General features: G+C 40.1%; 1 protein-coding gene across 8 annotated transcripts in view; it reads left to right on the top strand.

The window, feature by feature from the left end:
* The first annotated feature begins 1220 nt into the window (after positions 1–1220).
* Positions 1221–11267, top strand: part of OSBPL9 (oxysterol binding protein like 9) — a 191981-nt gene continuing 181934 nt past the window's right edge. For 4 of the 8 annotated variants that reach the window (XM_053895417.1, XM_053895413.1, XM_053895415.1 and 1 more), the window contains exon 1: positions 1223–1359. In XM_053895417.1, the coding sequence (XP_053751392.1) occupies positions 1249–1359 (111 nt within the window). In that variant the 5' untranslated portion in view covers positions 1223–1248. Of the gene's footprint in view, positions 1360–11267 lie in introns of all 8 variants that reach the window. The other 4 variants (XM_053895439.1, XM_053895436.1, XM_053895430.1 and 1 more) reach the window with 2 other exon arrangements.

The following is an 11267-nucleotide window of genomic DNA, read 5'->3' as shown; positions in this document are numbered from 1 at the left end:
TGTGTTATCAGCAAAGAGAAGGGATTCATAAACACAGTACCTGAATAAAGATACTTTGTAAGTTCAGAAAAATGAAAAAAATAAAAGACAAAGAAAACCTCTCCCTTGACCTCATAACTAATTCTAGCTAATGCCCTACTTCTCAGCTCCCTTTTTAGTTCTTTCTCTCATATTTTCATGGCTGGCTCTTAACCTTCACAACTCAATTTAAATGGCATGTCTGGATCCCCTACCCCAAATATAAAGGAGCCACCCACTGGATTCCTGTTACGTCAATTTAAATTCTCTGCAAGATGTCTTTTTTTTTTTTCCCTAAATCAGCATTAGATATTTTTCTTGTTTACTTGCTTAGTTAATATTTGCTTTTCATCACTGATTTTAAGCTTTTAGAAAGCAAGGAACTTGTTTGGCTCCTTCACTGTTGCATTCCCAGGACCCCGAACAGTGCCTAATGTAGCAGGACAATATATTCATTGTCTTTATAGGCTCTAAGTGATCTACCCTTACTTTTCTGACCTTGTCTCCTACTACTTTCTTCTTAGCTCACTGTTCCACTCACAGTGAACTTGCTGTTCCTTCAACACGCCAAGCTAGTGGTGTTTGCACTTGTTATTCCTTCCCTGGGAAGGCTCTTCCCCCAGCCTTCCTCCACATTCTTTAGGTCTTTGCTCAAAAGTTACCTTCTCATTTAAGCCTTCTCTATTTGAGAATTTAAAATTGCATCTCCTAACTCTCTGCCTCTTTCCTTGCTTAATTTTTCTCTATAGCACTTACCAGTGTTTAATATACTACATAATTTACTATTTACTTTATTGCCTGTTCACCTCTACCCCTCATGAAGTCTCTGTTGAATCCTCAAAGCCTAAAAGAGTATCTAGCACAAAACAGCAAATATTTCTTAAATGAATGGATTTGTGAAATTAATGTATAAATGAATATCAGATGTGAAATCCTTGGGACGTGTAAGATATCATAATGGGTAATAAAATTATTTATGTCAACAAACAGTCTTAGCGGTATTCAGGCTTATACTTCTCACATCCCTGGCACCGAGTCCTGCACACAATAGGCGCCCCAAAAAAGCTTGTTTGAAGTTGATAGCTGGGGGTGTGGGTGGGCAGTTTACCAGCTGGCCCCGCCCCGGCCCCGCCTGGTCCCTCCCCTTCCCGCGGCGGCCCCGCCCCCGCATGGTGAATTCCTTATAGGCGAGTGACGTCAGGCCGTTTGTTGTCATTGGCGGCTCCCAAGATGGCGTCCATCATGGAAGGGCCGCTGAGTAAATGGACTAACGTGATGAAGGGCTGGCAGTACCGTTGGTTTGTGCTGGACTACAATGCAGGGCTGCTCTCCTATTACACGGTGAGACCTCGGGGGGCAAAGCTCCGAGTGCCTCGGCGGTCTCTATCTCTGAGGGGGGACGGGTTTTTTGGTAGCCGGGTAAAGGTTGCTAAACTGGGGGTGCCGCCGTACGAGAGGGTTCCCTCGTGGGGGAAGGTTTTACGTCCAGGATAGCCAATGAGGGTGAAGAAGATGCTGGCGCAGCCAATAAGCTGGCAGTGGCTGTCTGATTTATGGGTTAGGGGCGAGCCGCGTTCCTTTTTTAGGGTCTGGTATTAATCTGTGGTGGGATCCAGCGCAGATATAGATGAGTGAGGGTGATCGTAGCCATGATTTAAAGTGTCAGGTCGCGCAGTCCACGAGGTTCTCCCCACATTGTCATGAACTTGACATTGGCCCCTCCAGGGCCTGTAGACGGCCGCGCCCCTTAGCTTCCTTCCAGGGATTAGAGAGCTCTGCCTTCTCGGAGCAGCGGTCAGACAAGCTTAGCCAGGTCCTAAGGTAACTGGCTCTCCCGCAACCCGAAGCCGAAATCCCTCCTGTCTGCCCAAATTGAGTGTTTCTTTCATGGGATGCACTCTTCTGCGAGAGGCGAGCCTAACCGACACCTTAACTTTTGAAGCCAAGGACTTCCAACACAGGAGCCTCTTGTTAACGAAGAGAATGGCTAGTGCGGTGTGTCCTGAAAGTTTTACTCTGGGGAGGGCTGAGTTCAGGGCTTCACTGTCGTTAAACGCGGATCAGTGCCCATGGGCAAGTGCACGAATTGCCACGAATCTGTCTATCCCTTCTACACCTACAGCATTAGAAACGGAAGGTGGGTGGTATTAGAGAAATTACTTCCAAAGTTACTGTCTTTGAATGGTGTATAGTTAATAATAGCCAATGAAAGGGAGGAAACCACTTAAAAGGACAAAATAGAATCCTTTGAAATCTTCAGAAAATAATAAAAGAAAAAATATCATTATAGAGGAAGGGTTAATGTGAGAAGTGGGGACATTAGTATTTATTTTTCATTTAAAAATATTTATTGAACTCCCACTATATATTAATTATTACTGCTTTGGACTAGGTGTGTGTGCACACACGTGGATATTCACCATTTTTTCCCCCCCTCTGGAGCTTATATTCTAGTTTAGTGATTCCTATAATTCATTTTACAGTAACTATGCAAGGTAGGTATTTTACAGTTTTGGAATCTGAGGCTCCAGGCTTTTAAGTTATTTGCTAGATCACAAAGCTAGCAGTAAGTGGTGTAATCAGGATTACAAATTTCTTGGCTTTCTGACTATTTTCACTGCACTTCACTTTCACCTCAGGGAGGAGAAAAGTGCAAGCTGTAAGTTACTAAAGGCAAGTCTGCAGAAGTAAAAAAAATATAACTTTCAGCATCCTTTAACTATCAACTTCCTTGCTCTATATACTTTTTTAATGGGAGGAAAAGACCAAACCTGAATGAGATTTAAACCCATCATTCAAGATTATCTTTAGGTAGCCATGAAAGTGAGGCAACTGAACATTATATACTGAAAATTCTGGGATAATGAAATCCCATGGCTTAGATGCATCTAAAGTAATGTTGGGTTTCAGTAGATGTGATAATCAGAAAATCCCATGGACCTTTCTAGCCTATTCAAGGTAATTTCAATAAGCGGCACTATGGAATTAAGTTAACTCTACGAATCCTAAATTCTAAATTCTAGGCCTGTACTGGAGCCCTAGCTAGGGTTCTTAGGAACTCTTAGCCCAGACAGAACCTTCCTTCTTCCTGTTTTTCTTCCTTTAATGTATCCTTTACTGCCTCCCTGCCCTTTTAGTTTTTGAATACCTTGATAGATCCTTGCCTTACTGGCTAAACACACTTTTCTTTTTTTCCATATACTCCCCTGCCTGCCACTTAATTTCTCCCTTCTGAGACCACACTCTATAAAACATCATCATTGCCAGCTGAAGGAGGTATCATATTTCTTACTAATAGATATTTTAGAAGGCTTCCCCCCCCCCCTTTTCTAGTTCTTTGGTGTTAAAACATTTGCTTGTAGAGAAACAGCAGAGAAGTATAAAGTAAAATGATCTTGTGAAAATAAAATGATACCTAATCCCAAATTAGAGGAGGTCCAGCAAAGATGGGAAGAGGATAGGTAATCACTTAAAGACTAAGTAGGAGACACATTGAATGTTGTCAATGACTTCTATACACTTGGACATTGTTTTAGTACATTAGGATTTGGGAGGATTAGAAGGTACAGTTTAGTGCATGTGGCTGATAACTTGGAGCTGCATCTTCCAGGAAGAGTATCTGAATCAGTTACATAGCCTTTTAAGCAGAGTGATAAATAGCAAGTCACTCTGTTCCTTGTTTCCAGAATCATTTAGGCTCTGGTCCGGCTCTATGGTTGGAGATCTTTTCCAGGGTGGCCATGAAAACCCTGAACTAAAGTAGATTGGCATTGGTTTAGAGTTGTCCTGTACTGAAAATTGATTATTGGGATAATCTCAGTGTTGGGTTAGAGTCACTGGGATTGCCATGGACTGAATAGATTTACCTAAACTTCACCTCAGTCTGAATCTTTTTCTCTGGGCCTGGGTCTAGACCTAGACCTAGACCTATTGTTCTCTGGGAATGGATGGTCTTTTTACTTTACCTTTCTTTTATTTTCATAATCTGTGAATTTTCTGTTTTTGAAGAAGAACTTCATGCAGTGTTGCTCTGTCCAATACAGGAACAGAGAAACTGATTATCTCTTCTAGGAAAGTAGATTTAGGCAGTCCTTTCAGCTCTAGTTCAGTATCTTAATTATTAGAAACAATATAATGTAGTTCATTCAGTAAGCAATTAATAGGGATTGTATTGTATATGATGGAGATACAGAAGGTGAGAGAGTCTTTCTACCTAGAAACTTACAATCCAGCAGCAGACACCTAAACATAATTTCAAAAAAATATGATAAATTTCAAAACAATATGATAAATTCTACAATGGAAATAAGAATAGAGTGCTGTGGGAACATTGCCTAGAAAAGGTGAGGGAGACATTTGAGCTGAGATTTACAGGATAAAGGAAGAAAAGAAGAAGGGCATTTCAGGCAAGGGGAAATATGCACAAAATGGGAAACTTGAGAACATAAAGGTGCATTAAGAAGACACTGAGAATTTCTGAGCAGCTCTAGTGTAAAGATGTGTAAGGGAGATAACAGGAGATTGAGTGCAGAAGGCATTTGGAGCCATAGATCAGGCCTGGAGATGAAGATCTGTAAAATTATAGCATATAAATTATTATTATGTATTTTTATTGGATGAGATACCCAGAAAGGGCTAAGGTATAAATTTGGGAACACTGTGAACAGCCAACAATTTATGTGAATCATGATCACAAAAGAAGCTGAGAAAGGAAGAAAAATTGAGGGAGTTATAGATAAGTGAGGAGTTGGAAGGTTAGAAAGTGAAAGTCATGTCTTTTGTAAATTTATGATATGTTTATTGAGAACCTACTGTGTGCCAGGCAGTATGCTAGGCAGAGGCGTTAAAATAGTAAATAAAATGGAAATAATCCATGGTTTCATGATACCTAGAATCTACTGGGGGATACAGCAAGTAAGAGCTATGATAGGGGACATAGGATGTTTGGGGGCTATGTAGGTAGGTTGCTTGACTCAGTCTTGAAGGGTTAGAAAAGGTTTGCTGTGACCTGAATGAGTAGAGGCTAGCCATGTGAGCAGAGAGAGAGAACTGCTTGAGATGGAATAAATGTTTTTGGAGCAGACAAGAGTAAGGAGTTTGAGAGTTCTAGAGTTTGGTCTGTGAGATGGACAGCAGTGACATGAGCTGGAGAGGGAGGCAGGGGCTAGATAATGAAATGCTTTCTTAGCCTTCATGGTAAACCATGCTAAGGATTTTGAACTTTACCCCCAGGGCAGTGGAAAGTCATTTAAGTGTTGTGAGCACTTTTTATTACAGAAAAACTTTTATTATAGGGGCACCTGGGTGGCTCAGTCGGTTAAGCATCTGGCTTCAGCTCAGGTCATGATCTCACGGTTCATGGATTTGAGCCCCACGTCGTGCTCTGCACTGACAGCTCAGAGCCTGGAGCCTGCTTCAGATTCTGTGTCTCCTTCTCTCTCTGCACCTCACCCTCTTGTGCTCTGTCTCTCTCTGTCTCTCAAAAATAAATGTTAAAAAAAATAAAAAAAAATACATAAAAGATGATAGTAAAATGGATTCCTGTCATCCAGCATGTACAGTTATCAACATATGGCCAATTTAGTTTTGTTAATATTTCCACCACCCTTTCTTCCCAATTGGATTATTTTATTTTATTTTTATTTAATATTTTAGAGAGAGAGAGAGCTTACGAGTGGGGGAGAGGGGCAGAGGGAGAGAGAATCTTAAGCAGGCTTCATGCTCCCACAACCCTGGGATCATAATCTGAGCTGAAATGAAGAATCAACCATGCAACCAACTGAGCCACCCCAGGCGCCCCCACCCCCCATTGGATTATTTTAAAGTAGATCCCAGATAGACTGTATGTCATTTCATTTGTGAATATTTTAGATGTACTACTAAAAGTTAAGGTCTCTCTCTTTGAAAAAAATGTTATCACAATAGCATTATTAAAACTGAATAATACTAACATGTGCCTGGGTGGCTCAGTTGGTTAAGCCTTTCTTTCATCTCAGGTCATGACCTCACGGTTTGTGAGTTTGAGCCCCGAGTTGGGCTCTGCACTGACAAGTGTGGAGCCTGCTTGGGATTCTCTCTTTCTCCCTCTCTCTCTGCCCCTCCGCCATTCTCTTTCAAAATAAATAAACATTAAAAAAGCCAAAATAAGGGCGCCTGGGTGGCTCAGTCAGTTAAGCGTCCGACTTCGGCTCAGGTCACGATCTCACAGTTGGTGAGTTCGAGCCCCGCGTCGGGCTCTGTGCTGACAGCTCAGAGCCTGGAGCCTGCTTCACATTCCGTGTCTCCCTCTCTCTCTGCCCCTTCCCTGCTCATGCTGTGTCTCTCTCTGTCTCAAAAATAAATAAACATTAAAAAAAAATTAAAAAAAAAGCCAAAATAATAATTTACTAATATCAGATATCCAGTCATATTCAATTTCCTTGGTTGTCTCAAGCATCTCTCCCTCACCAGTAGGTTTGAGTCAGGATTCTGAATAAGATCCACACATAAAATTGCATCTCTCTTTTAGTTTATAGGTCCTCCTTCCCTCTTTTTTTTCTTTGCCACTTATTTGTTGAAGAAACCAGATCATTTATTCTGTAGAGTTTTCTACATTCTGGATTTCACTGCAATGTTCTGTGGTATGTTTAAACATGTTCCTTTGTTGTCTGTATTTCCTGTAATACAGGAACTGTATAAACTGATAATTAGAGCTAGAAGCTTAATCAGATCCATTTTTTTTTCTTTTGGGTGAGAATTCTTCATAGGTGGAACATATTATATCAAGTGGCACATGATGTCTGATTGTCTTTATGATTTTAAAATTGATCAGTAGGGGGGGTGCCTGGGTGGCTCAGTCGGTTAAGCATCTGACTTCTGCCCAGGTCATGATCTCACTGCTCATGAGTTGGAGCCCCGCGTTGGACTCTGTGCTGACAGCTCACAGCTTGGAGCCTGCTTCAGATTCTGTCTCCATCTCTCTGCCCCTCCCCAGCTCGTGCTCTGTCTCTTTCTCTTTCTCTCTCAAATATAAATAAACAAAATTGATCAGTAGGTATAGATGAAATTTGTATTTTTTAAAGAATACTGTCATTACAGAGAAATAATTGGGTCATATTGACAGGACTTAGTGATTGGATGTGAACAAAATTGCAGGAGTTGTCTGATGAAATCCAAGTTTTTGGTTTCACATAGATGAATGATGATAGGGAAGACAAACAGGTTCGGGGAAAGATTGCTTTAGGGCATGTTGAAATTGACATAAAGATGTCCAATAGTATGGAATTTAGGAAAAAATCTGGATTACAGATCTATATTAGCTTTATACATGGAGAATTGAGAGAGTGAGTGAGAATAATTAAATAGGATGCTGAGAGACACCATTGGATTAGTTCTCTATTGCTTTGTAACAAATTACCCCAGAACTTACTAATTTAAACTAACAAATATTATCATAGTTTCTGTGGCCCAGTACTTTGGGAGTGACTTAGCTGTGTGGTTCTGGCTCAGGGTCTCAAGAAGTTGCAGTCAAGACGTTGGCTGGGATTGTAGTCCTGTGAATGGCTTGATGGGAGCTGGAGGATCTGCTTCCAGGATGACTCACTCTCACATCAGTTGGCAGAAGGCCTCAGTCCTTACTGGCTGTTAGAAGGTGGCCTCAGTTCATCACCAGTTAGCCTCTCCAGACTAGACTAGTGTCATCATGACAGGGTTTATGGTTTCACTCAGAGGGAATGATCAAAGTAAAAGCAACAAGGAACTTCAGTGCCTTTTATGTCTTAGTCTGAGAATTCTGCCTTATTTTATTCATTAGAAATGAATCCTACAGTTTAGCTCACACTCATGGGATGGGAATTACAGGCATGGGGAGGGCAATTAGGCTCTACCTTTAGAAATGAGTGTCAAAGAATTTGTGGCCAGATTTAAAAAAATTATTTTTTAATGTTTATTTTTGAGAGAGAGAGAGAGAGAGAGACCGAATGCAAGTGGGGGGTGGGGGCAGAGAGAGAGGGAGACACAGAATCTGAAGCAGGCTCCAAGCTCTGAGCTGTCAGCACAGAGCCTGATGCGGAGCTTGAACCCACAAACCGTGAGATCATGACCTGAGCCAAAGTCGGCTGCTTACCCGACTGAACCACCCAGGTGCCCCTGTGGACAGATTTTTAAGTCACAATCACATTCAAGGGATTGGCAGAGAAAAAAAAAAACAAAACTGTAATAGGAAAGTGACAAGGGACAGCTAGAGATACAAGAAAAACCAGAACACTGGCAGTCAAAGTGGGAATCGTGAGTTGGCTTAAATGTGGTTGAGAGGATTGAATAGGTGAAGTCTAAAAATATCCATTGAATTGATCAATTTGGACATACAGATGCCCTTAGTGAGAGCAGTTTCTGTGGGGTGGTAGTTGTGGAAGGAAGGCCGATTGGAGTGGTTTAAAGAGTAAATAAGGTATAAGAAGTCGAAAAAGTGAGTGCACGTTACTCAAGATACTTCATTTTGAAAGAGGCAGAGAGGAATATGGAATTCAGGGGGAGGGCTTCTACGATAGGGGTTGGCTTAAATGTTGTAGAGACAGGAATCAAGGTCCATATTAAAAATGAGGGTACAGTGAGGACTTAAGAAGTATAGTAAAGCTTTAGATCAGTGGCCTTGGGACCTGGAAAAAGGAATAGCTAGAGACACATTAAAGGTTAATCAGATTGTTTGAGAAACTAGTTGGGAGTATAAAATATAATTTGTTTCATCATTACCCCAAAATGTTTAACTCTCTTTCTTGATTTGCATTGTTTTTATAACATTTTGGAGAGAAAGTTAGAAACAATGAATTAGTAAGTTACCAGAGCCACCCAAGGTATTATTTGCAAAAAGAATCATTAGAAAAATCATGTGTTCTTTGCTATTACTTGCTGCCTGGAAGAGACTCATAATGATATTGCATTTCAGAACCACTGGTAGTTGAAACACATTCAAGTGTTATTCGGCAGTCCTTAGCATTGTTTTGGAGGATGATCAAAATTTTGAAAAGCTTAAGAATATGTGTTTTTCCTGCAAAGATGTAGAAGAGGTAGTGTCAGATTCTCCTAGGAAGATACCAGCACCACTCCCATCAAACAAAAGTGAATTTATACTTTTCTAAATAAACTGTTCTTGACAGTTTTTATTAAGCTTAAATGGTATGTATTAGAAATCCAAAACTAATAAAGTAGCTTTTGAATTGTAAAAGGAACAAGGGGCGCCTGGGTGGCTCAGTGGTTAAATGTCTGACTGTTGGTTTCAGCTCGGGTCATGATCTCATGGTTCATGGGTTCTAGCCCCATGTCAAAGTCTGTACTGACAGTACAGAACCTGCTTGGGATTCTCTCTCTGCCCCTATCCTGCTGGCTCTCTCTCTCTCAAAAGAGATAAACTTAAAACAATAGTAAAATAAATAAAAGGAACAGAACAAAAATTGGATTTAATCTAAATGTCCTGAAAAGATAACAAAGAAAGCTCATAAAATGGTAAGTGGTATCAGTGTGAAGAAGTATATGGAAATTTTATATCTTTTGCTTTCTTGAATACTCTACTCAGCCTTGATTTTTTTCCCTGTTTTAATATCCTTGAAACTTGCTCATTTAATTCTTTGGGGATTTAATCATTTCACATTTGTTATCATTAGCTAGTCGTATCTAGAGTACATTCTTTATCTGTACAAGTTTGTAAACTCTTCAATGGCAGTACTGAGCATTGTAATCTTCAAGCCTTACACTGTGGCACATTGTTGTTGTAGTGAATGTAATGTCCAGGGCCCTTAAAACTTGGCTTAGAGATGAGATTCAGAAGGCTGTTTTGGAATTGTTTTTTACACAACCTTGTAAATTTTGCAGATTGTACTAATAGCAAATATGTACGTTTTCATGCTTTATGTAAAGCCTTGTATCAACAACAGTGGCTTTTGTTTAATTATCTAGAGCCTGTAGAAATGTGTGGATCTTGTGCTTAGTTTGTTCCATCAGACAAGCAGTCAGCTCTTGCTTCTGTTGTAAGCAGTTTTGTTGATGGTAATAATTTGTGGAAGGACAGAAAATAGAGTTGTTCTCAAACATGCCACTCCTGTATGTGGCAATTGTGATAGGGTTAGATTTTCAAATAATTACATAATTCCAATCAAAGGTAGAACAGTACACAAGTGATTTAGATTAATAATTTAATTCCTTTTATTTCTTATAGAGAAAGGCAAACAAATGGCCAGTCCACTTATTTATTTTCCTTCTCACTTTATCATGAAGGATTCTCTTCATAGACTAGTTCCTTAAAAAAAGGGAATTTACTTTTTTTTTTTTTTTTGCAAAAGTTAAGTTTACAAGGTACATGGAATCATACGAATGGAATTATATTCAAGGGAAGTGTTTTGAGGTATTCATAATTTTTTTAATTTCCCATTCACATGACAATGTTAAGATTATTATGAAAGTTGATTTTGTTTCCTGGAGTTTTGTTCACATTAAGCCTTCATGCTAAGATTGTCTACTCATTTCATTTCTTGCATTTTATTTTAGCATTACTGCTATAGCACAGGCGGGTGGATAAAATATTGGGTGAATATTTGCTTTGTCACTCTGCCAGATGTCTCTACATTCTCTCAACCCTTCTCTTTCCTCCATTATTCAGAGAAGGTCCCATGCTTCCGAGACAATGGAATACATTTAGTGGGAATACTTTCAACATCGTGTACACATGTAACTACCTTGTTACTATACCTGCTTTCCTGCCAACCCTTGCCTGCATCTGTCCCCATCTGAGTGGAAGAGGTAATCCTTGGGTGTTCTGATTTCAATCTGCTCACAAATTTTCATAGGACCTCAGTCTGTAGATTTTCTCCTTCATCTGCTTTTTCTCTACTCCCTTTCTCTCATGTAACTTCAACTTCCTTTTTATGTATGGACTTTTGTGATTTCTCTTTTTTCTTTTTCTAAGTTTATTTATTTATTTTTTAATTTACATTTTTTTTAATGTTTATTCATTTTTTGAGAGAGTGAGAGTGGGGAGGGGCAGATAGAGAGGGAGACACTGAATCCAAAGCAGGCTCCAGGCTCTGTGCTGACAGCTCAGAGCCCAATGTAGGGCCCAAACCCACCAACAGGGAGATCATGACCTGAGCCAAAGTCGGGTGCTTAACTGACTGAGCTACCCAGGCGCTCCAGTTTATTTATTTATTTGAGAGAGAGTGAGTACTAGCAGAGGGAGAGGGAGAGAGAGAGAAAGAGAGAGAGAGAGAGAGAGAGAGAGA

Source organism: Panthera pardus, unplaced genomic scaffold (genome assembly GCF_024362965.1).
Source record: "Panthera pardus isolate Hobbes unplaced genomic scaffold, ASM2436296v1 HiC_scaffold_11, whole genome shotgun sequence".
Lineage (NCBI taxonomy): Eukaryota > Metazoa > Chordata > Mammalia > Carnivora > Felidae > Panthera > Panthera pardus.
Note: the sequence above shows the minus strand (reverse complement) of the source record. Positions and strands in the feature narration are given on the sequence as shown.